This window comes from Heptranchias perlo, chromosome 18 (genome assembly GCF_035084215.1).
Source record: "Heptranchias perlo isolate sHepPer1 chromosome 18, sHepPer1.hap1, whole genome shotgun sequence".
Taxonomy (NCBI): domain Eukaryota; kingdom Metazoa; phylum Chordata; class Chondrichthyes; order Hexanchiformes; family Hexanchidae; genus Heptranchias; species Heptranchias perlo.
The window spans coordinates 536,605-563,187 of NC_090342.1; the positions used below are offsets into that span (position 1 = coordinate 536,605).

A 26,583-nucleotide genomic window follows, 5' to 3' on the forward strand; every position below is an offset into this window, starting at 1 on the left:
ATTATTGGAATCAATTCTGAGGGACAGTATTAGCCGTCATTTAGAAAGGCACGGGTTAATCAAGGATAGTCAGCATGGATTTGTTAAGGGAAGGTCGTGTCTGATTAACCTGATTGAATTTTTTGAGCAGGTGACAAGGAGGATCGATGAGGGTAGTGTATTTGATGTAGTCTAAATGGATTTTAGCAAGGCTTTTGACAAGGTCTCAGATGGCAGACTGGTCAAAAAAGTAAAAGCCCATTGGATCCAAGGGAAAGTGGCAAATTGGATCCAAAATTGGCTCAGTGGCAGGAAGCAAAGGGTAGTGGTTGACGAGTGATTTTGTGACTGGAAGACTGTTTGCAGTGGGGTTCCGCAGGGCTCTGTATTGGTCCCTTGCTTTTTGTGGTATATATTAATGATTTAGACTTAATCATTCCCCCTATATTTAAGAAGTTCACAGATGATACAAAAATTGTCCAAACTGTCCAAAATATGATTCTATTTTGGACAGTTACATGGGTAAGATGGGTAAAGAGGGATATGGGCCAAGTGCAGGCAATTGGGACTAGCTTAGTGGTATAAACTGGGCGACATGGACATGTTGGGCCGAAGGGCCTGTTTCCATGTTGTAAACTTCTATGATTCTATGATTCTAATTGGCCGTGTGGTTGATAGTGAGGAGGAAAGCTGTGGACTGCAGGAAGATATCAATGGACTGGTCAGGTGGGCAATAAAGTGGCAAATGGAATTCTACCCAGAGAAGTGTGAGGTAATGCATTGGGAAGGGCAAAAAAGGCAAGGGAATACACAATAAATGGGAGGATACTGAGAGGTGTAGAGGAACACAGGGACCTTGGAGTGCATGTCCACAGATCCCTGAAGGTAGCAGGACAGGTAGATAAGGTGGTTAAACTGGATACTTTCTTTTATTAGCTGAGGCATAGAATATAAGAGCAGGGATGCTATGCTGGAACTGTATAAAACACTAGTTAGGCAACAGCTTGAGTACTGTGCACAGTTCCGGTCACCACATTACAGGAAAGATATGATTGCACGAGAGAAGGTGCAAAGGAGATTTACAAGGATGTTGCCAGGACTGGAGAATTTTAGCTATGAGGAAAGATTGGATAGGCTGGGGTTGTTTTCATTGGAACAGTTGAGCGGTGAAATCTCATGGCATCAGGTCAAACATGGGCAAGGAAACCTTCTGCTGATTACCACCTACTGCCCTCCCTCAGCTGATGAATCAGTCCTCCTCCATGTTGAGCACCACTTGGAGGAAGCACTGAGGGTAGCAAGGGCACAAAATATACTCTGGGTGGGGGACTTCAATGTCCATCACCAAGAGTGGCTCGGTAGCACCACTACTGACGGAGATGGCCGAGTCCTGAAGGACATAGCTGCTAGACTGGGCCTGCGGCAGGTGGTGAGCGAACCAACACGAGGGAAAAACTACTTGACCTCGTCCTCACCAATCGACCTGTCGCAAATGCATCTGTCCATGACAGTATTGGTAGGAGTGACCACCGCACAGTCCTCGTGGAGACGAAGTCCCGTCTTCGCACTGAGGACACCATCCAACGTGTTGTGTGGCACTACCACCGTGCTAAATGGAATAGATTCAGAACAGATCTAGCAGCTCAAAACTGGGCATCCATGAAGCGCTGTGGGCCATCAGCAGCAGCAGAATTGTATTCCAGCACAATCTGTAACCTCATGGCCCGGCATATTCCTCACTCTACCATTACCAACAAGCCAGGGGATCAACCCTGGTTCAATGAAGAGTGTAGAAGAGCATGCCAGGAGCAGCACCAGGCGTACCTAAAAATGAGGTGCCAACCTGGTGAAGCTACAACTCAGGACTTCATGCATGCTAAACAGCGGAAGCAACATGCTATATACAGAGCTAAGCAATTCCACAACCAACGGATCAGATCAAAGCTCTACAGTACTGCCACATCCAGTGGTGAATGGTGGTGAACAATTAAACAACTAATGGGAGGAGGAGGCTCTGCAAACATCCCCATCCTCAATGATGGCGGAGTCCAGTACGTGAGTGCAAAAGACAAGGCTGAAGTGTTTGCAACCATCTTCAGCCAGAAGTGCCGAGTGGATGATCCATCTCGGCCTCCTCCTGATATCCCCAGCATCACAGAAGCCAGTCTTCAGCCAATTCGATTCACTTCACGTGATATCAAGAAACGGCTGAGTGCAGTGGATACAGCAAAGGCTATGGGCCCCGACAACATCCCGGCTGCAGTGCTGAAGACTTGTGCTCCAGAACTAGCTGCGCCTCTAGCCAAGCTGTTCCAGTACAGCTACAACACTGACATCCACCCGACAATGTGGAAAATTGCCCAGGTATGTCCTGTCCACAAAAAGCAGAACAAATCCAATCCGGCCAATTACCGCCCCATCAGTCGACTCTCAATCATCAGCAAAGTGATGGAAGGTGTCGTCGACAGTGCTATCAAGTGGCACTTACTCACCGATAACCTGCTCACCGATACTCAGTTTGAGTTCCGCCAGGACCACTCGGCTCCAGACCTCATTACAGCCTTGGTTCAAACATGGACAAAAGAGCTGAATTCCAGAGGTGAGGTGAGAGTGACTGCCCTTGACATCAAGGCAGCATTTGACCGAGTGTAGCACCATGGAGCCCAAGTAAAATTGAAGTCAATGGGAATCGGGGAAAACTCTCCAGTGGCTGGAGTCATACCTGGCACAAAGGAAGATGGTAGTGGTTGTTGGAGGCCAATCATCTCAGCCCCAGGACATTGCTGCAGGAGTTCCTCAGGGCAGTGTCCAAGGCCCAACCATCTTCAGCTGCTTCATCAATGACCTTCCCTCCATCATAAGGTCAGAAATGGGGATGTTCGCTGATGATTGCACAGTGTTCAGTTCCATTCGCAACCCCTCAGATAATGAAGCAGTCCGAGCCTGCATGCAGCAAGACCTGGACAACATCCAGGCTTGGGCTGATAAGTGGCAAGTAACATTTGCGCCAGACAAGGGCCAGGCAATGACCATCTCCAACAAGAGAGGGTCTAACCACCTCCCCTTGACTTTCAACGGCATTACCATCGCCAAATCCCCCACAATCAACATCCTGGGGGTCACCATTGACCAGAAACTTAATTGGACCAGCCATATAAATACTGTGGCTACGAGAGCAGGTCAGAGGCTGGGTATTCTGTGGCGAGTGACTCACCTCCTGACTTCCCAAAGCCTTTCCACCATCTACAAGGCACAAGTCAGGAGTGTGATGGAATACTCTCCACTTGCCTGGATGAGTGCAGCTCCAACAACACTCAAGAAGCTCGACACCAACCAGGACAAAGCAGCCCGCTTGATTGGCACCCCATCCACCACCCTAAACATTCACTCCCTTCACCACCGGCGCACTGTGGCTGCAGTGTGTACCATCCACAGGATGCACTGCAGCAACTCGCCAAGGCTTCTTCGACAGCACCTCCCAAACCCACGACCTCTACCACCTAGAAGGACAAGAGCAGCAGACTCTTGGGAACAACACCACCTGCACGTTCCCCTCCAAGTCACACACCATCCCGACTTGGAAATATATCGCCGTTCCTTCATTGTCGCTGGGTCAAAATCCTGGAACTCCCTTCCTAACAGCACTGTGGGAGAACCTTCACCACACGGACTGCAGCGGTTCAAGAAGGCGGCTCACCACCACCTTCTCAAGGGCAATTAGGGATGGACAATAAATGCCGGCCTTGCCAGCGAAGCCCACATCCCGTGAACGAATTTAAAAAAATTTGATTGAGGTGTATAAAATTATGAAGGCTTAGATCGAGTGGACAGGAAGGACCTATTTCCCTTCGCAGAGAATAACCAGGGGGCATAGATTTAAAATAATTGGTAGAAAGATTAGAGGGGAGCTGAGGAAAATTTTTTTCACCCAGAGGGTGGTGGGGGTCTGGAACTCACTGCCTGAAAGAGTGGGAGAGGCAGAAACCCTCATCGCATTTAAAAAGTACTTGGATGTGCACCTGAAGTGCCGTAACCCACAGGGCTACGGACCAAGTGCTGGAAAGTGGGATTAAGCTGGGCAGCTCTTTCTCGACTGGCACAGACACGATGGGCCGAATGGCCTCCCACTGTGCTGTAAATTTTTCAATGTTTCTATATTCTACTGCCACTCTGACAGTGTAGCACTCCCTCAGTGCTGCTCTGACAGTGTAGCACTCCCTCAGTGCAGTCCCTCTGACAGTGTAGCACTCCCTCAGTGCTGCTCTGACAGTGTAGCACTCCCTCAGTGCTGCTCTGACAGTGTAGCACTCCCTCAGTGCTGCTCTGACAGTGTAGCACTCCCTCAGTGCTGCTGCTCTGACAGTGTAGCACTCCCTCAGTGCTGCTGCTCTGACAGTGTAGCACTCCCTCAGTGCTGCTGCTCTGACAGTGTAGCAGTCCCTCAGTGCAGTCCCTCTGACAGTGTAGCAGTCCCTCAGTGCAGTCCCTCTGACAGTGTAGCACTCCCTCAGTGCAGTCCCTCTGACAGTGTAGCACTCCCTCAGTGCAGCCTCTCTGACAGTGTAGCACTCCCTCAGTGCAGTCCCTCTGACAGTGTAGCACTCCCTCAGTGCTGCCTCTCTGACAGTGTAGCAGTCCCTCAGTGCAGTCCCTCTGACAGTGTAGCACTCCCTCAGTGCTGCCTCTCTGACAGTGTAGCACTCCCTCAGTGCTGCCTCTCTGACAGTGTAGCACTCCCTCAGTGCTGCCTCTCTGACAGTGTCGCAGTCCCTCAGTGCTGCCTCTCTGACAGTGTAGCACTCCCTCAGTGCTGCCTCTCTGACAGTGTAGCACTCCCTCAGTGCTGCCTCTCTGACAGTGTAGCACTCCCTCAGTGCTGCTGCTCTGACAGTGTCGCACTCCCTCAGTGCAGCCTCTCTGACAGTGTAGCAGTCCCTCAGTGCAGTCCCTCTGACAGTGTAGCACTCCCTCAGTGCTGCTGCTCTGACAGTGTAGCACTCCCTCAGTGCAGTCCCTCTGACAGTGTAGCACTCCCTCAGTGCAGTCCCTCTGACAGTGTAGCACTCCCTCAGTGCAGTCCCTCTGACAGTGTAGCACTCCCTCAGTGCTGCTGCTCTGACAGTGTAGCACTCCCTCAGTGCAGTCCCTCTGACAGTGTAGCAGTCCCTCAGTGCAGCCTCTCTGACAGTGTAGCACTCCCTCAGTGCAGCCTCTCTGACAGTGTAGCACTCCCTCAGTGCAGTCCCTCTGACAGTGTAGCACTCCCTCAGTGCAGTCCCTCTGACAGTGTAGCACTCCGCACGCTGTATGGGACTGCAGTGTCAGCCTAAATTATGTGCTTGAGTCTCTGGAGTGGGACTTGAACCCACGACCTTCTGGCCCAAAGGTCAGAGTTGTCCCCATTGACACCTAAGAAAAGAGTGTCAGTTCGATGGTTGAAGAAGGGTGTCTGTGTGAAAGGGCAGGGAGTTTCGAGTGTCTCTAAGCTCGGGCGAGGGGGGGGAGGTTGGATATTGACCCCCCCAACCCCTAGAAATACACCGTCAAATTTTTCTCCATAACATTTCAATTTCTCCTTCAGACTTTTGTGTACTTTTCTTTTTTCCCTCTGATACAAGTAAAGGGTTTTGGGTGTGCCCACGACTTAAGACACAGAACCCCGGGAATTCCTTGTTTTCATGTCAGACCCATTCCTGAGTTACCAACTTTTGGCATATATGAAAACTCAGGAAGTTTATTTTCTTGCAATCTTGGCTGGAAAATCATGAATTCATGGGGGGGGGGGCGGCGGTGGAGAGGAGAGGAGGGGAGAGGAGGGGAGGGGAGGGGAGGGGAGGGGGAGGGGAGGGGAGGCGAGGGGAGGCGAAGGGAGGGGAGAGGAGGGGGGCAAAGGGAGGGGAGAGGAGGGGAGGCGAGGGGAGGCGAGGGGAGGGGAGGGGAGGCGAGGGGAGGCGAAGGGAGGCGAAGGGAGGGGAGAGGAGGGGGGGCGAAGGGAGGGGAGAGGAGGGGAGGCGAGGGGAGGGGAGGCGAGGCGAGGGGAGAGGAGGGGAGGGGAGGCGAGGGGAGAGGAGGCGAGGGGAGGCAGAAGAGGGAAGAACACCCAAAGTTGGAGTTGGAAAGAGGTGAAAAATTTTGGTTCTGACTGTTATCAAGTTTTCATTAGTGATGTTTGCGATCATCTTTTTCCCTATTTATTGTTGTAAACTTTGCGATGGGAATGTCGGAATCTGTTTGGATGATTTTCGATGACATCTGTTAGTCTACAGTAGATGCTGCCAATAAATACCTGAGCCAGAGGTTCCCAGCTGTCAGCACTCATTTGTCTTGGCTTTGTTGATTTTCATTTTCTGTTTAAGTGTTTGTTCTCCGGGAGGTGAATCTGAACACGGGCGGCCGTGAGGATCAGGAAGACAAGACCCACAAATAGAAATGTGTTCAGCCTGAAAGGCAACCATGAAAATTATATGCCGTTTACTTTGTGAAACAATTTGCCTATTTGAGTCATTCCACTTTACAGTAAATCATTGTGTGAAATGCTTCGAGATGATAAAGCATTGTTTACATGCAAGTTTCTTTTACATTTATAATTTCCCAATTTGTTTGAACCTAAATTACATCCCACTGAGATGTTAATGATCCCTGTGTAGAGGCAGAAAGAGAGTTCCTGGAATCAAATGTTGCAGGTTGAAGAGGCCTTAGCATGAAAGAAAGCAAGCAAGAATAAACAATTCAACGTAAAGAAGGAGTAATAAAGTTGACTGGTGGAAAAGTGTTGGAAAGGTAAAAGAAAGGAATGCTGGTTCCCTTCATGCCTCCTCTCAGTACCAGGACCATTGAAGAGATCTGAGTGGAGGAAACCAGTGATATTAAGAATTCAATACTGACCGAAGAAATCCTGATCCTCAGACCTTCCAACTCCAAGCGTCATTCGGCCGCGTCGCGCTCCCCGTCGGCCGCGTCACGCTCCCCGTCGGCCGTGTCCCGCTCCCCGTCGGCCGTGTCCCGCTCCCCGTCGGCCGCGTTGCGCTCCCCGTCGGCCGTGTCCCACTCCCCGTCGGCCGCGTCGCACTCCCTCTCCCCGTCGGCCGCGTCGTGCTCCCCATCGGCCGTGTCCCTCTCCCCGTCGGCCGTGTCCCGCTCCCCGTCGGCCGCGTCGCGCTCCCCATCGGCCGTGTCGCGCTCCCTCTCCCCGTCGGCCGCATCCCTCTCCCCGTCGGCCGTGTCTCTCTCCCCGTCGGCCGTGTCGCGCTCTCTCTCCCCGTCGGCCGTGTCCCGCTCCCCGTCGGCCGTGTCCCTCTCCCCGTCGGCCGTGTCCCTCTCCCCGTCGGCCGTGTCCCTCTCCCCGTCGGCCGTGTCGCGCTCCCTCTCCCCGTCGGCCGTGTCGCGCTCCCCGTCGGCCGTGTCGCACTCCCTCTCCCCGTCGGCCGTGTTGCGCTCCCCGTCGGCCGTGTCGCGCTCCCTCTCCCCGTCGGCCGTGTCGCGCTCCCTCTCCCCGTCGGCCGTGTCGCGCTCCCTCTCCCCGTCGGCCGTGTCGCGCTCCCTCTCCCCGTCGGCCGTGTCGCGCTCCCTCTCCCCGTCGGCCATGTCGCGCTCCCTCTCCCCGTTGGCCATGTCGCGCTCCCCGTCGGCCGTGTCGCGCTCCCTCTCCCCGTCGGCCGTGTCGCGCTCCCTCTCCCCGTCGGCCGTGTCGCGCTCCCTCTCCCCGTCGGCCGTGTCGCGCTCCCTCTCCCCGTCGGCCGTGTCGCGCTCCCTCTCCCCGTCGGCCGTGTCGCGCTCCCTCTCCCCGTCGGCCGTGTCGCGCTCCCTCTCCCCGTCGGCCGTGTCGCGCTCCCTCTCCCCGTCGGCCGTGTCGCGCTCCCTCTCCCCGTCGGCCGTGTCGCGCTCCCTCTCCCCGTCGGCCGTGTCGCGCTCCCTCTCCCCGTCGGCCGTGTCGCGCTCCCTCTCCCCGTCGGCCGTGTCGCGCTCCCCGTCGGCCGTGTCGCACTCCCTCTCCCCGTCGGCCGTGTCGCGCTCACTCTCCCCGTCGGCCGTGTCGCGCTCCCTCTCCCCGTCGGCCGTGTCGCGCTCACTCTCCCCGTCGGCCGTGTCGCGCTCCCTCTCCCCGTCGGCCGTGTCGCGCTCACTCTCCCCGTCGGCCGTGTCGCGCTCCCTCTCCCCGTCGGTCGTGTCGCGCTCCCTCCGTGCAGGATGCCTTGATATTGAAATTGCACCTTGACTTGGACGAGTAATGTTGACTCTCGGAATCTCTAACTGACAGGGTCGCTCTTGGGAGGACTAACTTGACCAAACGGAGTTAACATCTCACCCAGCAAAGCCTTAACCATGACAGCTTGCGGTGCCAAAGAGAACAGGTCTGTCACCCTCTGTATAAACAGCAGCTTGCTGAGATGCATTAATCCAGATAAGAAAAGAACTGCAAATGCAGGAAATTAGGAATAAAAAAGCAAAAGAATTGTTGGAAACACACAGGTCCATCGACATCTGAACAAGTTTCAGGTATAGACTTTTGTTCAAGGTGGAAGGTAACAAGGCCCTTTATCGGGCTGAATAAACTGAAGGAACAATGCTGGACGGGAGAGAATGCCAAGTGGAAGTCAAGCATGCTGCCTCCTGTCAGAGAGTTAACAAATTCAATGGCCAACAAGCAAGTTTTTTTTAAACCTAGAAAGAGGTGAAAACGAAGATGACCTCAGTGAGACAGTGAAAAGGCCTGAAATATATACAGGCACAAAGATAAGCCCACAATGAGGTGCCTGGTGCATGGCAGCAACGGTAAGAAAATGGAGGTTAAAGCTAAAGTCTGAAGTTGCTGGTCAGACAAGGGAGCTGCACAGTGCCCAGGAAAGAGAGAGGAGATACCGTTCCTCGAACTGCATCGCTGGTGGCAGATTATTCCACATTCGAACCACTCTCTGTCAAAGAGATTCTTTCGAACTTCCCTTTAATTCTTTTGATAATTATCTTAAATTTGTGCCATCTCATTAGCATCTTGTCAACCAATGGAAACACTTTCTCACGATTTATCCTATAATTTTTAAAAAAATTTTTTTATTCGTTCATGGGATGTGGGCGTCGCTGGCGAGGCCGGCATTTATTGCCCATCCCTAATTGCACTCGAGAAGGTGGTGGTGAGCCGCCTTCTTGAACCGCTGCAATCCATGTGGTGAAGGTTCTCCCACAGTGCTGTTAGGAAAGGAGTTCCAGGATTTTGACCCAGCGACAATGAAGGAACGGCGATATATTTCCAAGTCGGGATGGTGTGTGACTTGGAGGGGAACGTGCAGGTGGTGTTGTTCCCATGTACCTGCTGCTCTTGTCCTTCCAGGTGGTAGAGGTCACGGGTTTGGGAGATGCTGTCGAAGAAGCCTTGGCGAGTTGCTGTAGTGCATCCTGTGGATGGTACACACTGCAGCCACTGTGCGCCGGTGGTGAAGGGAATGAATGTTTAGGGTGGTGGATGGGGTGCCAATCAAGCGGGCAGCTTTGTCCTGGATGGTGTCGCGCTTCTTGAGTGTTGTTGGAGCTACACTCATCCAGGCAAGTGGAGAGTATTCCATCACACTCCTGACTTGTGCCTTGTAGATGGTGGAAAGGCTTTGGGGAGTCAGGAGGTGAGTCACTCGCCACAGAATACCCAGCCTCTGACCTGCTCTTGTAGCCAGTGTTTATGTGGCTGGTCCAGTTAAGTTTCTGGTCGATGGTGACCCCCAGGATGTTGATGGTGGGGGATTCGGCTATGGTAATGCCGTTGAATGTCAAGGGGAGGTGGTTAGACTCTCTCTTGTTGGAGATGGTCATTGCCTGGCACTTGTCTGGCACGAATGTTACTTGCCACTTATCAGCCCAAGCCTGGATGTTGTTCAGGTCTTGCTGCATGCGGGCTCGGACTGCTTCATTATTTGAGGGGTTGCGAATGGAACTGAACACTGTGCAATCATCAGCGAACATCCCCATTTCTGACCTTATGATGGAGGGAAGGTCATTGATGAAGCAGCTGAAGATGGTTGGACCAAGGACACTGCCCTGAGGAACCCCTGCAGCAATGTCCTGGGGCTGAGATGATTGGCCTCCAACAACCACTACCATCTTCCTTTGTGCTAGTTATGACTCCAGCCACTGGAGAGTTTTCCCCCTGATTCCCATTGACTTCAATTGTATTAGGGCTCCTTGGTGCCACACTCGGTCAAATGCTGCCTTGATGTCAAGGGCAGTCACCCCATCCACCACCCTAAACATTCACTCCCTTCACCACCGGCGCACAGTGGCTGCAGTGTGTACCATCCACAGGATGCACTGCAGCAACTCGCCAAGGCTTCTTCGACAGCACCTCCCAAACCCGCGACCACTACCACCTAGAAGGACAAGGGCAGCACGCACATGGGAACAACACCACCTGCACGTTCCCCTCCAAGTCACACACCATCCCGACTTGGAAATATATCGTCGTTCCTTCATTGTCGCGGTGTCCAAATCCTGGAACTCCCTTCCTAACAGCACTGTGGGAGAACCTTCACTACACGGACTGCAGCGGTTCAAGAAGGCGGCTCACCACCACCTTCTCAAGGGCATTTAGGGTTGGGCAATAAATGCCGGCCTCGCCAGCGACGCCCACATCCCTTGAATGAATTTTTTTAAAACTCTCACCTCACTTCTAGAATTCAGCTCTTTTGTCCATGTTTGGCCCAAGGCTGTAATGAGGTCTGGAGCCGAGTGGTCCTGGCGGAACCCAAACTGAGCATCGGTGAGCAGGTTATTGGTGAGTAAGTGCCGCTTGATAGCACTGTCAACAACACCTTCCATCACTTTGCTGATGATTGAGAGTAGACTGAAGGGGCGGTAATTGGCCGGATTGGATTTGTCCTGCTTTTTGTGGACAGGACAAACCTGGGCAATTTTCCACATTGTTGGGTAAATGCCAGTGTTGTAGCTGTACTGGAACAGCTTGGCTAGAGGCGTAGCTAGTTCTGGAGCACAAGTCTTCAGTACTACAGCCGGGATGTTGTCGGGGCCCATATCCTTTGCTGTATGTTAGTGACGTCGTCAGCAACTCAGAAAGGCAAAAGACGCAAAGGTTAAATAGTGTTCAGCACAGGAATTTGACGGGGTTAAAGGGGATATACTTCAATGCAAGGAGTATTACAAACAAAGCAGATGAGCTAAGGGCACAGATGGACACATGGCAGCATGGTATCATTGCTATAACGGAAACCTGGCTTAAAGAGGGGGATAATTGGCAGCTCAATATCCCTGGATATAGAGTTTTCAGGCAGGATAGAGTGGGTGATAAAAACAGGAGGGGGGGGTAGCATTATTGGTTAAAGAATCAATCACAGTTGTGGGAAGGGATGATCTGCTAAATGGATCATCAATTGAGGCCATATGGGTTGAGCTAAGAAATAAAAAAGGGGCAGTCGCACTACTTGGAGTGAACTATAGACCCCGAATAGTGAAAGGGAGATAGAAGAACAAATATGGAGGCAAATTTCTGAGTGCAAAAATAAGAGGGCAATAATAGTAGGGGACTTCAACTACCCGAACATCAACTGGGATTCAAACAGTGTGAGGGGCACAGAGGGCGCAAAATTCCTGATCGGTGACCAGGAGAACTTTTGTAGTCAGTACGTGACAAACCCAACAAGAGGGGATGCAATTCTAGATTTAGTCCTGGGAAATGAAGATGGGCCAGTGGGTGAAGTGACAGTGGGTGACCATATTGGGGATAGTGACCACAATTCAGTTAGTTTTAGCATTATTATGGAAAAGGCCAGAGTTAAATCAGGAGTAAACGTTTTAAATTGGGGGAAGGCAAATTTTACAGAACTAAGAGGTGATTTGGCAGAAGTGGACTGGACACAACTACTTGAGGAGAAATCAGTGGCAAGCCAGTGGGAGGCACTAAAAAGTGAAATTCTACGGGTACAATGCAGACACGTCCCCTCAAAGAAAAAGGGTGGCACTGCCAAATTTAGAGCCCCCTGGTTGTCTAGAAGTATACGGGGCAAGATAAAGCAGAAAAAGAAAGCTTATGACTGTCACAGAAAACTAAATACTGCAGAAAGCCGAGAGGATTATAGAAAGTACAGGGATGACGTAAAAAAAGGAATTAAGGAAAGCAAAGAGAGGGCATGAAAAAATATTAGCTAGTAAGATTAAAGAAACCCCAAAGATGTTTTATCAGTACATTAAGAACAAGAGGATAGTTAAGGAAAAGGTGGGACCTATCAGGGATGATAAGGGTAACTTGTGTGTAGAAGCAGAGGATGTGGGTAGGGTTTTAAATGAATATTTTGTCTCCGTATTCACAAAGGAAAGGGATGATCCGGACGTAGTAGTTAAAGAGGAGAGGTGTGAAATATTGGATAAGGTAAACATAACAAGAGAGGAAGTACTAGAGGGACTGGAATCCTTGAAAGTTGATAAGTCACCAGGGCCGGATGGATTGTTTCCCAGGCTATTGAAGGAAGCCAGGGAGGAAATAGCGGATGCTCTGAGGATCATTTTCCAATCCTCACTAGATACAGGGGAGGTACCGGAGGACTGGAAGACTGCAAACGTAGTACCATTGTTTAAAAAGGGTACGAGGGAAAGGTTGAACAATTATAGGCCGGTCAGTCTTACCTCAGTGGTGGGCAAACTATTAGAATCAATACTGAGAGATAGGATCAACTGTCACTTGGAAAGGCATGGTTTAATCAGGGATAGTCGGCATGGATTTGTTCAGGGAAGGTCATACCTTACAAATCTGATTGAATTCTTTGAGGAAGTGACAAGGAGGATTGATGAGGGTAGTGCACTGGATGTTGTCTACATGGATTTTAGTAAGGCATTTGACAAGGTCCCACATGGCAGACTGGTCAGAAAGGTAAAAGCCCATGGGATACAGGGAAATGTGGTGAATTGGATCCAAAATTGACTCAGTAACAGGAAACAAAGGGTAAAAGTCGATGGATGTCTTTGTGAATGGAAATCCGTTTCCAGTGGTGTGCCACAGGGCTCAGTGTTGGGTCCCTGCTGTTTGTGGTATATATTAATGATTTGGACTTGAATGTAGGGGACATGATTGGCAAATTTGCAGACGACACAAAAATTGGCCGTGTAGTTGATAGTGAAGAGGATAGCTGCAGACTCCAAGAAGATATCAATGGGTTGGTGGAGTGGGCGGAAAAGTGGCAAATGGAGTTCAACCCGGAGAAGTGTGAGGTAATGCACTTAGGGAGGGCAAACAGTAAAAGGGAATACACAGTAAACGGGAATATATTGAGAGGGGTAGAGGAAGTGAGAGACCTTGGAGTGCATGTGCACAGGTCCCTGAAGGTGGCAGTACAGGTAGATAAGGTTGTGAAGAAGGCATATGGAATGCTCTCCGTTATTAGCCGAGGTATAGAATACAAAAGCAGGGATGTAATGATGGAACTGTATAAAACGCTGGTAAGGCCACAGCTGCAGTACTGTGTTCTGGTCACCACATTACAGGAAGGATGTAATTTCTGTGGAGAGAGTGCAGAGAAGATTTACAAGAATGTTGCCAGGGCTTGAAAATTGCAGCTATGAGGAGAGATTGGATAGGCTGGGGTTGTTTTCCTTGGAGCAGAGGAGGCTGAGGGGAGACTTGATTGAAGTGTACAAAATTATGAGGGGCCCAGATAGAGTAGACAGGAAGTAACTGTTTCCCCTAGCGGAGAGTTCAAGAACTAGAGGACATAGATTTAAGCTGATTGGCGGAAGGATTAGAGGGGACATGAGGAAAAACTTTTTTACCCAGAGGGTGGTGGGTGTATGGAATTCGCTGCCCGAATTGGTGGTAGAGGCAGGGACCCTCAACTCTTTTAAAAAGTACCTGGACCTGCACCTAAAGTGCTGTAAGCTGCAGGGCTACGGACCGGGTGCTGGAAGGTGGGATTAGAATGGGCACCTCGTTGTTCTTTGAGCCGGCGCGGACACGATGGGCCGAATGGCCCCCTTCTGTGCTGTATCTTTTCTATGATTCCATGGTTCTATATGTGTCCAATTCCCCCTTAATTCCATGGGTCATTATCTATGCCATAGGTTTATTATGTTGTAACTTATCAACTGTTTTGAGTTGAACAGGTGGAACTCCATCCACTACATTTTCATTATTCTCACTATTATTCCATGAGAGAATTCTACACGATTCCTCAAGCACAACCTGGTCTGGCCCTGATTAACACTCATTTCTCCAAGTGCTTAATCATTTAATTCCATATTCTCGTCTCTTCGTACTTTCCTGGGTTACTGGTTTTTAAAGAGGGAAGTTTTATTCACCAAGCTCCAGTCCACTGTCTTCATTTTCATTTCCTCAGAATTTTGTAAAATTATTTTCAGCCTCAGCTGTTTGTTGCTGAGCTTCCCTCAGGATCCTTGGATATAAACCGTCAGGTCCCAGTGACTTATCTACCTTAAGTTGGAGTAATTTCTTTACTACCTTCACTCTTTGAATGGTAACATCCACTAACTGTTCCACGCTCACCTCTGTTGATTCTACAATTCAAATATCCACATCCCTTGTGAAGAACGAGACACAATCCTTATTCAGATTCACTTCCACCCCCTCATGCTCCACTCCAATTCGCCTTCTTCATCTCGTAATGATCTACTCCTTCCCTCATTGCCCTCATCACTAATGTGCCTACAGAAAGTCGTCCTATTTCGCTTGGTTTTTTGCCAATTTTCTCACACTCCCTCATCGTCTTTCTCGTCTCGTAGAATTATAGAAAATTTACGGCACAGAAGGAGGCCATTCGGCCCATCGTGTCCGTGCCGGCTGAAAATGAGTCACTCAGCCTAATCCCACTTTCCAGCACTTGTTTTGTAGCCCTGCAGGCCACGGCTCTTCAGGTGCACATCCAGGTACTATTTAAATGAGTTGAGGGTTTCTGCCTCTACCACCCTTTCACGCAGTGAGTTCCAGACCCCCACCACCCTCTGGGTGAAAAAAATTTTCCTCAGCCCACCTGTAATCCTTCTACCAATCACTTTAAATCTATGCCCCCTGGTTATTGACCTCTCTGCTATGGGAAATAGGTCCTTCCTATCCACTCTATCTGGGCCCTTCATAATTTTGTACCCCTCAATTAAATCACCCCTCAGCGTCCTCTGTTGTAAAGAGAACCACCCCAGCCTGTCCAATCTTTCCACATAGCTAAAATTCTCCAGTCCTGGCAACATCCTCATAAATCTCCTCTGTACCCTCTCTAGTGCAATCACATCTTTCCTGTAATGTGGTGGCCAGAAGTGTACACAGTACTCAAGCTGTGGCTTAACCAGTATTTTATCCAGTTCCAGCATAACATCCCTGCTCTTATATTCTGTGCCTCGGCTAATAAAGGAAAATATTCCATATGCCTTTTTAACCACCTTATCTACCTGTCCTGCTACCTTCAGGGATCTGTGGACATGCACTCCAAGGTCCCTCTGTTCCTCTACACCTCTCAGTATCCTCCCATTTATTGTGTATTCCCTTGCCTTGTTTGCTCTCCCCAAAAGCATTACCTCACACTTCTCTGGATTGAATTCCATTTGCCACTTTTCTGCCCACCTGACCAGTCCATTGATATCTTCCTGCAGTCTACAGCTTTCCTCCTCACTATCAACCACACGGCCAATTTTTGTATCATCTGCAAACTTCTTAATCATGCCCCCTATATTTAAGTCCAAATCATTAATATATATCACAAAAAGCAAGGGACCAGTACTGAGCCCTGCGGAACCCCACTGGAAACAGCCTTCCAGTTACAAAAACACCCATCGACCATTACCCTTTGCTTCCTGCCACTGAGCCAATTTTGGATCCAACTTGCCACTTTCCCTTGGATCCAATGGGCTTTTACTTTTTTGACCAATCTGCCATGTGGGACTTTGTCAAAAGCCTTGCTAAAATCCATGTAGACTACATCAAACACGCTACCCTCATCGACCCTCCTTGTTACCTGCTCAAAAAATTCAATCAAGTTATTTAGACACGACCTTCCCTTAACAAAGTCTCCCTTTTCCTATATTTATAATTATCCTGGCTTTCATTTTAATCTGCCCTGTAAATGCTAAATGCTTTTTTAGTTTCAAATTCTATCTAATCTCCCTGTTCATTCAAGGAACTCCAATCTTTGATATACTTCTTTTACCTCACTGGCATCTACTAGATTCGTCCTCTCTCCATCTCGTGTTGAAATATTTTCCATTGCTGATCTACGGTTTATTTGCCAATTTTTCCTTCTATTTAGTCTGGGAAGGGTCTCTTTTTATCTTGTTATGATTTGCTTTATTTCAGTAATATACTTTGTCCTCGACTTTTCCCACTGTTTTATTCTTACACTGAAACTAATTAACGATGATACTATACCTGCAAGGACTGTCAATCAGGGGCTTTTCACATTACTGCCTTACTTTCACTTAGGGGGATGAGACAAACCAATTAACTCCTGGATAATATTTGTATGTAGTCCTTATGAAACTGATGTATAAACTGTTTGAACTCCATAAACCTTGAAATTACACTGTGATGATTTAACATAGAACTATAGAAGTTCAGCACAGAAGGAGGCCTTTCGGCCCATCGTGTCTGGGTCAGCTCTTTGCTAGAGAAATCCAAAACTAATCCCTCTGTCCCGAGCTCTCCCCATAACCCTGGATCATCCTCTAACAGAGACATTAACCAGTTTATAGTCAATGAGTTAACACCTACATTACAATAGCAGACAAAGGAATTTAACATGAACTTATGAGAGTTTGTAAGCTGATCTTTGCAGTGTGTAATTTTAAGAATCAAGGTTTTTGTGATTTAAATTTCTTTAAAATTGTCACCTTCCTAATTTGATTTCAGCACGGAGGGTTGGCAAACTACATCCTCTATGGCATACCCTCCATAGTCTTGTTCCACATGTGACGAGACTAGTCCTGGACCATATTCAGCTTTTCTGAGTTCTACTTGACTCAGGAAATGATGAAGCCAAAGTTTTGTCTTTCTGAGTCTGATCACACTACTTCCAGCGAAAGTAAAGATCCTTTGTTACCGTTAGCTAATTACAAATAGAACCAAAGTATTCTCCAAATTGCTAATCTGTTGTTTCTTGTGGAAATAAAGCTAAGGTACACCAGCCACTAATGTGTCTTATTCTCTGGTAGGAGCAGCTAGCAAGGGAGGTTAGAGGTCATTCTACATGCGATGGGGCCACTTTTTTGGGTCTACACTTAGGGTAGGAGATCTCTCTGTGTTATCTGCTGGATGGCTTCAGATTACATATTTACATCAAGGCTAAATTTTTGTTCTGACCTCAAAATCCATTGGATCATTTTAAGTTAGGAATTCCACCCACACCAAGCTTACCTCTTGGACCAGAGAGAGCCAATTGCAACCTTCCTAGCAAAATCCAACTTCAATATCAATCAGCTGAGCAAAACAAGTTATTTAAATAAACTAAAACTGGAGAGATTGATTAGAATGGGCCTATAATGTCTGGAGTTTAGAAGAATGAGAGGTGATCTCATTGAAACGTATAAGATTCTGAGGGGGTTTGACAGGGTAGATGCTGAGAGGTTGTTTCCCCTGGCTGGAGAGTCTAGAACTAGAGGCATAGTCTCAGGATAAGGGGTCGGCCATTTAGGACCAAGATGAGGAGGAATTTCTTCACTCAGAGGGTTGTGAATCTTTGGAATTCTCTCCCCCAGAGGGCTGTGGACGCTGAGTCATTGAGTATATTCAAGGCTGAGATCGATAGATTTTTGGACTCTAAGGGAATCAAGGGATATGGGGATCGGGCGGGAAAGTGGAGTTGAGGTCGAGGATCAGCCATGATCTGATTGAATGAGGCTCGAGGGGCCGAATGGCCTACTCCTGTTCCTATTTCTTATGTTCTCTGGGACTGGGACCGCACCTGGGCCGCGTGTGACTGGGACCGCACCTGGGCCGCGGGGACTGGGACCGCACCTGGGCCGCGGGGACTGGGACCGCACCTGGGCCGCGTGTGACTGGGACCGCACCTGGGCCGCGTGTGACTGGGACCGCACCTGGGCCGCGGGGACTGGGACCGCACCTGGGCCGCGTGTGACTGGGACCGCACCTGGGCCGCGTGTGACTGGGACCGCACCTGGGCCGCGTGTGACTGGGACCGCACCTGGGCCGCGTGTGACTGGGACCGCACCTGGGCCGCGGGGACTGGGACCGCACCTGGGCCGCGTGTGACTGGGACCGCACCTGGGCCGCGTGTGACTTGTACTGCACCTGGGCCGCGTGTGACTTGTACTGCACCTGGGCCGCGGGGAGTGGGACCGCACCTGGGCCGCGGGGAGTGGGACCGCACCTGGGCCGCATGTGACTGGGACCGCACCTGGGCCGCGTGTGACTTGTACTGCACCTGGGCCGCGGGGAGTGGGACCGCACCTGGGCCGCGGGGAGTGGGACCGCACCTGGGCCGCGGGGAGTGGGACCGCACCTGGGCCGCGGGGACTGGGACCGCACCTGGGCCGCGGGGACTGGGACCGCACCTGGGCCGCGGGGAGTGGGACCGCACCTGGGCCGCGGGGAGTGGGACCGCACCTGGGCCGCGGGGACTGGGACCGCACCTGGGCCGCGGGGACTGGGACCGCACCTGGGCCGCGGGGACTGGGACCGCACCTGGGCCGCGGGGACTGGGACCGCACCTGGGCCGCGGGGACTGGGACCGCACCTGGGCCGCGGGGAGTGGGACCGCACCTGGGCCGCGGGGACTGGGACCGCACCTGGGCCGCGGGGACTGGGACCGCACCTGGGCCGCGTGTGACTGGGACCGCACCTGGGCCGCGGGGACTGGGACCGCACCTGGGCCGCGGGGACTGGGACCGCACCTGGGCCGCGGGGAGTGGGACCGCACCTGGGCCGCGGGGACTGGGACCGCACCTGGGCCGCGGGGAGTGGGACCGCACCTGGGCCGCGGGGAGTGGGACCGCACCTGGGCCGCGGGGAGTGGGACCGCACCTGGGCCGCGGGGAGTGGGACCTGGACAGTCTCCTGATGCCCGTGGGGTAACAGATTCGGACGTGGCTCCAAATGGTGATCAATGTTTTATTCATTAATAGTCAAATCAAACATGTAAAAGTATCCAACATTATAAGACAGTAATAATAGTGAAGACAATTATAATATAGAAATTAAAACAATATTGCCCCATTTGATCTCTGGGCAGAATTTGTAATTAGTTGTTTCAAGTCTTCTGACAGTTTCTTAGGTTTTTTTTAAAAGATAATAATTTAATCACTGATGCATTTACAATGACTAATCTAAGAACAATGATTGGACAGTTTTGTCTCATCAACTTGTCACTTCCTCTGTGGGCTGTGTACCTGTATTGCTTACATAGAATGACATAGAATGTACAGCACAGAAACAGGCCATTCGGCCCAACAATGCCAGCGTTTATGCTCCACACGAGTCTCAACATGGATGTATGAAAAGGAAATCATGTTTGACAAACCTACTGGAGTTTTTTTTGTGGATGTAACTGGTAGAATAGATAGGGGAGAACCAGTGGATGTGGTTTATTTGGATTTGCAGAGGGCTTTTGATAAGGTCCCACACGGGAAGTTAGTGTGCAAGATTGGAGCACATGGGATTGGGGGTAATATACTGGCATGGATTGGGGGTTGGTTGACGGACAGGAAGCGGAGAGTCGGAATGAATGGGTCTTTTTCCGGGTGGCAGGCAGTGACTAGTGGGGTACCGCAGGGATCAGTGCTTGGGCCCCAGCTATTCACAATATATATCAATGATTTGGATGAGGGAACCAAATGTAATATTTCCAAGTTTGCTGACAACACCCAGAGGGTGGTGGGGGACTGCAACTCACTGCCTGAGAGGGTGGGAGAGGCAGAAACCCTCAACTCATTTAAAAAATACCTGGATGTGCCCCTGAAGAGCCGTGGCCTGCAGGGCTATGGACCAAATGCGGGAAAGTGGGATTAGGCTGGGTGGCTCGTTTCTCAGCCGGCGCGGACACGATGGGCCGAATGGCCTCCTTCTGTGCCGTAAATTTTCTATGATTCTATGACACAAAACTAGGAGGGATAGTGAGTTGTGAGGAGGATGCAAAGGGGCTTCAAGGCGATTTAGACAGGTTGAGTGAGTGGGCAGATACGTGGCAGATGCAGTATAATGTGGATAAATGTGAAGTTATCCACTTCGGAAGGAAAAACAGAAAGGCAGAGTATTATTTAAATGGTGATAGATTGGGGAATGTTGATGTACAAAGGGACCTGGGTGTCCTTGTACACCAGTCACTGAAAGCAAACATGCAGGTGCAGCAAGCAGTTAGGAAGGCGAATGGTATGTTGGCCTTCATTGCAAGAGGATTTGAGTACAGGAGCAGGGATGTCTTACTGCAGTTATACAGGGCCTTGGTGAGACCACATCTGGAGTATTGTGTGCAGTTTTGGTCTCCTTATCTGGGGAAGGATGTACTTGCCATGGAGGGAGTGCAGCGAAGGTTCACCAGACTGATCCCTGGGATGGCAGGACTGTCTTATGAGGACAGATTGGGTCGACTCGGCCTGTATTCACTCGAGTTTAGAAGAATGAGAGGGGATCTCATTGAAACATATTAAATTCTGACAGGGCTGGACAGACTGGATGCAGGGAGGATGTTTCTCCTGGCTGGGGGGTCCAGAACGAGGGGTCAGAGTCTCAGGATACAGGGTAGGACATTTAGGACTGAGATGAGGAGAAATGTCTTCACTCAGAGGGTGGTGAACCTGTGGAATTCTCTACCACAGAAGGCTGTGGAGGGCAAGTCACTGACTATATTTAAGAAGGATCTGGATAGATTTCTAGACACAAAAGGCATCAAGGGGTATGGGGAGAGAGTGGAAATATGGTATTGAGATAGAGGATCAGCCATGATCATATTAAATGGCGGAGCAGATTCGAAGGGCCGAATGGCCTACTCCTGCTCCTATTTTCTATGTTTCTATGTCTCCTCCCTCCCATTTCATCTCACCCTATCAGCATATCCTTCTATTCCTTTCTCCCTCATGTGTTTATCTCGCTTGCCCTTAAATGCATCGATGCTATTCGCCTCAACCACTCCATGTACTAGATTAAAATAAGTGTAAAAGCAATTGCATATGCTATTGTCAAAGATACAAAGCTGAACGTCCAATACAAACAGCTGTAAATGGAAGTGCTCGGCAGAAGGGAGTCTTTGTCCTTTCATGTGGTACACAATGGAGGTGCTGATTAAGAGTACCTAGTCAGACCTTCATATTTGAATATTTTAGTAATGAACTAGACCGTGTGTGGTCTTAGTATCTTTGATGGTGTTTGTATAGAATACAGAATCAGGGAGATAATGTTAAATTTATATCGACCCTTGGTTAAACTATACTTGGAGCACTGAATGCAGTTCTGGTCTCCATACTACAAAATAGATATTGAAACATTGGAGAAAGTGCACAAAAGATTTACAAGGATGTTACCAGAATTGAGAGGATTCAGCTATCAAGAAAGATTAAGCAAACTAGGGCTCTTCTCTCTGGAAAAGAGAAGTCTAAGAGGAGATCTGATAGAGGCCTCTAAAATTACAAAGGGGTTCGTTGGGGTGGATGTGGAGAACCTGCTTCCACTTGTGGGTGAGTCCAGACCAAAGGGCATAAATAAAAGATAGTCACTAACTGACCAGATAAAGAATTTAGGTGCAATTTCTTTACAGAGAGTGGTGAGAATGTGGAACTCGCTGCCACATGGAGTAGTTGAAGCAGATAGAATTAATGCATTTAAGGGGAGGCTGGCTGGAGACATGAGGGAGAAAGGGCAGGGTGGGAAGTGATAATTAGATTGGGAGGAGGCTCGTGTAGAGTAGAAACACTGGCATAGACCAGTTGGGCCGAATGGCCTCTTTCCGTGTTGTAGATTCTATGTAATTCTGTACAATTCTATTTATTAAAATATGGCAATGTTGGAAGTTCTGTAGAATGGATCTATTGCAATACAGAGGATACTTTCAGCAAAAGATAATTAGGATTATGATTGTCATTGTTTTGCTTTACTTTTCAGTATTTTTCCTTACTCCTGCTGATCTTCCTGATTGAGCTGGTGGCTGGAGTCCTTGCCTATGTTTATTATCAGCGGGTAAGTTTAAATCTGATTTTATAAAAATGATTTCCTATCCAAAGTTGCGAAAGAGGATTGTTTAAAGTGTGAGAAGGTGATGATGCAGAATGCTGAGGCCTGGGTGCACTGCACTAGTCTGAGCCAGCAGTCTACACACATAGGAACATAGCAACAGGAAGAGGCCATTCAGCCCCTCGAGCCTGTTCCACCATTCAATGAGATCATGGTTGATCTGTGACCTAACTCCATATTCCCGTCTTAGCCCCATTTCCCTTAATACCTTTGGTTAACAAAAATCGATCAATCTCAGATTTAAAATTAACAATTGAGCTAGCATCAACTGCCATTTGGGAAGAGGGTTCCAAACTTCTACCACCCTTTGTGTGTAGAAACGTTTCCTAACTTCACTCCTGAAAGTCCTGGCTCTAATTTTTAGGCTGTGTCCCCTAGTCCTAGACTCCCCAACCAGCGGTTTATTGAATTCCTTCTGGAAGTCCATATAAACAACATCCATTGACATTCCCCTGTCCACTACTTTAGTCACCTCTTCAAAAAATTCAATCAGGTTCGTCAGGCACGACCCACCCTTTCACAAATCCACGCTGGCTCTCTCTGATCAGCTGAAAATTTTCAGTGTTCAGTCACTCTATCCTTGATTATAGACTCTAGTAATTTCCTGACAACAGATGTTAGGCTAACTGGTCTATAATTCCAGTTAGTTCCTGGTCTCAGCTCTGTAACTATGGGGAAAGGGCTAAGCACAGATCAAGTGGCTGCTTCATGGAGCAAAGAAAAATCATGATCCAATTTCAAAACAACATTGGGAGACCTGGAAGCGCGATACCCGGGGCTGGTGCGTGACGCGCGATACCCGGGGCTGGTGCGTGACGCGCCATACCCGGGGCTGGTGCGTGACGCGCGATACCCGGGGCTGGTGCGTGTAGCGCGATACCCGGGGCTGGTGCGTGTAGCGCGATACCCGGGGCTGGTGCGTGACGCGCGATACCCGGGGCTGGTGCGTGTAGCGCGATACCCGGGGCTGGTGCGTGACGCGCGATACCCGGGGCTGGTGCGTGAAGCGCGATACCCGGGGCCGGTGCGTGTAGCGCGATACCCGGGGCTGGTGCGTGACGCGCGATACCCGGGGCTGGTGCGTGACGCGCGATACCCGGGGCTGGTGCGTGAAGCGCGATACCCGGGGCCGGTGCGTGTAGCGCGATACCCGGGGCTGGTGCGTGAAGCGCGATACCCGGGGCTGGTGCGTGACGCGCGATACCCGGGGCCGGTGCGTGTAGCGCGATACCCGGGGCTGGTGCGTGACGCGCGATACCCGGGGCTGGTGCGTGATTCATAGAATCATAGAATGGTTGCAGCAAAGAAGGAGACCGTTCGGCCCATTGAGCCCTTGCTGGCTCTTTGTACGAAAAATCCTGTTAGTCCCATTCCCCCACTCATTCCCTGTAACCCTGCAAATTTTTTCCCTTCAAGTATTTATCCAATTCCTTTTTGAAAGCCAATTTGCTTCCACCGCCCTTTCAGGCAGTGCATTTCAGATCATAAATACTCGCTGAGTCAAAAAGTTTTTCTTCATGTTGCCTTTTGCCAATCACCTTTAAATCTGTGTCCTCTGGTTCTTGACCCTTCCGCCAATAGAAACAGTTTCTCTTTATTTACTTTATCTAAACACGTCATGATTTTGAACACCTCTATCAAATCTCCTCTCAACCTTCTCTGCTCAAAGGAGAACAACCCCAGCTTCTCCAGTCTATCCACGTAACTGAAGTCCCTCGTCCCTGGAATCATTCCAGTAAATCTTTTCTCTTAAGGCACCCTCCCTAAGGCCTTCACATCCTTCCTCAAGTGCGGTGCCCAGAGTTTGGACACAATTCTCCAGTTGTGGCCAAACCAGTGTTTTATAAAGTTCAACATAATTTCCTTGCTTTTGTATTCTATGCCTCTAGTTATAAAGCCCAGGATCCCATCTGCTTTTTTAACCGCTTTCTCAACCTATTCTGCCACCTTTGAAGATTTGTGCACATATACCCCCAGGTCTCTCTGTTCCTGCACCCCCTTTAGACTTGTACCCTTTAGTTTATATTGACTCTCCGAGAATCATAGAATCATAGAATTTTTACAACATGGAAACAGGCCCTTCGGCCCAACATGTCCATGTCGCCCAGTTTATACCACTAAGCTAGTCCCAATTGCCTGCACTTGGCCCATATCCCTCTATACCCATCTTACCCATGTAACTGTCCAAATGCTTTTTAAAAGACAAAATTGTACCCGCCTCTACTACTGCCTCTGGCAGCTCGTTCTAGACACTCACCACCCTTTGAGTGAAAAAATTGCCCCTCTGGACCCTTTTGTATCTCTCCCCTCTCACCTTAAATCTATGCCCCCTCGTTATAGACTCCCCTACCTTTGGGAAAAGATTTTGACTATCTACCTTATCTATGCCCCTCATTATTTTATAGACTTCTATAAGATCACCCCGAAACCTCCTGCTCTCCAGGGAAAAAAGTCTCAGCCTATCCAACCTCTCCCTATAAGTCAAACCATCAAGTCCCGGTAGCATCCTAGTAAATCTTTTCTGCACTCTTTCTAGTTTAATAATATCCTTTCTATAATAGGGTGACCAGAACTGTACACAGTATTCCAAGTGTGGCCTTACTAATGTCCTGTACAACTTCAACAAGACATCCCAACTCCTGCATTCAATGTTCTGACCAATGAAACCAAGCATGCTGAATGCCTTCTTCACCACCCTATCCACCTGTGACTCCACTTTCAAGGAGCTATGAACCTGTACTCCTAGATCTCTTTGTTCTATAACTCTCCCCAACGCCCTACCATTAACGGAGTAGGTCCTGGCCCGATTCGATCTCCCAAAATGCATCACCTCACATTTATCTAAATTAAACTCCATCTGCCATTCATCGGCCCACTGGCCCAATTTATCAAGATCCCGTTGCAATCCTCGATAACCTTCTTCACTGTCCACAATGCCACCAATCTTGGTGTCATCTGCAAACTTACTAACCATGCCTCCTAAATTCTCATCCAAATCATTAATATAAATAACAAATAACAGCAGACCCAGCACCGATCCCTGAGGCACACCGCTGGTCACAGGCATCCAGTTTGAAAAACAACCCTCTACAACCACCCTCTGTCTTCTGTCGTCAATCCAATTTTGTATCCAATTGACTACCTCACCTTGGATCCCGTGAGATTTAACCTTATGTAACAACCTACCATGCGGTACCTTGTCAAAGGCTTTGCTGAAGTCCATGTAGACCACGTCTACTGCACAGCCCTCATCTATCTTCTTGGTTACCCCTTCAAAAAACTCAATCAAATTTGTGAGACATGATTTTCCTCTCACAAAACCATGCTGACTGTTCCTAATCAGTCCCTGCCTCTCCAAATGCCTGTCGATCCTGTCTCTCAGAATACCCTCTAACAACTTACCCACTACAGATGTCAGGCTCACCGGTCTGTAGTTCCCAGGCTTTTCCCTGCCGCCCTTCTTAAACAAAGGCACAACATTTGCTACCCTCCAATCTTCAGGCACCTCACCTGTAGTTGTCAATGATTCAAATATCTCTGCTAGGGGACCCGTAATTTCCTCCCTAACCTCCCATAACGTCCTGGGATACATTTCATCAGGTCCCGGAGATTTATCTACCTTGATGCGCGTTAAGACTTCCAGCACCTCCCTCTCTGCAATATGTACACTCCTCAAGACATCACTATTTATTTCCCCAAGTTCCCTAACATCCATGCCTTTCTCAACCGTAAATACCGATGCGAAATAGTCATTTAGGATCTCACCCATCTCTAGTGGTTCCGCACATAGATGACCTTGTTGATCCTTAAGAGGCCCTACTCTCTCCCTAGTTACTCTTTTGCCCTTTATGTATTTGTAGAAGCTCTTTGGATTCACCTTTGCCTTATCTGCCAAAGCAATCTCATATCCCCTTTTTGCCCTCCTGATTTCTCTCTTAACTCTACTCCGGCAACCTCTATACTCTTCAAGGGATCCACTTGATCCCAGCTGCCTATGCATGTCATATGCCTCCTTCTTCTTTTTGACTAGGGCCTCAATCTCCCGAGTCATCCAAGGTTCCCTACTTCTACCAGCCTTGCCCTTCACTTTATAAGGAATGTGCTTACCCTGAACCCTGGTTAACACACTTTTGAAGGCCTCCCACTTACCAGACGTCCCTTTGCCTGCCAACAGACTCTCCCAATCAACTTCTGAAAGTTCCTGTCTAATACCATCAAAATTGGCCTTTCCCCAATTTAGAATTTTAACTTCTGGGCCAGACCTATCATTCTCCATAGCTATCCTAAAACTAATGGAATTATGATCACTGGTCCCAAAGTGATCCCTCACTAACACTTCTGTCACCTGCCCTTCCTTATTTCCCAAGAGGAGGTCAAGTTTTGCCCCCTCTCTAGTCGGGCCATCCACATACTGTGGATTCTTCTTGCCAAAATGTATC

The 26,583-nt window shown here is 49.4% G+C and overlaps 2 protein-coding genes across 9 annotated transcripts in view; one reads left to right on the forward strand and one right to left on the reverse strand.

Moving 5' to 3' along the window:
* Positions 1-6,321, reverse strand: part of LOC137334481 (protein arginine N-methyltransferase 8-like) — a 161,963-nt gene extending 155,642 nt beyond the window's left edge. Inside the window, exon 1 of the mRNA XM_067999170.1 lies at positions 6,266-6,321. Coding sequence (XP_067855271.1) covers positions 6,266-6,298 — 33 coding nt within the window. The 5' untranslated portion in view covers positions 6,299-6,321. The remainder of the gene's footprint in view (positions 1-6,265) is intronic.
* The window catches only part of tspan11 (tetraspanin 11), a 127,674-nt gene that overhangs the window by 45,483 nt on the left and 55,608 nt on the right, over positions 1-26,583 (forward strand). For all 8 annotated transcript variants that reach the window (XM_067999179.1, XM_067999174.1, XM_067999180.1 and 5 more), the window contains exon 4: positions 22,016-22,090. In XM_067999179.1, coding sequence (XP_067855280.1) covers positions 22,016-22,090 — 75 coding nt within the window. The remainder of the gene's footprint in view (positions 1-22,015; positions 22,091-26,583) is intronic.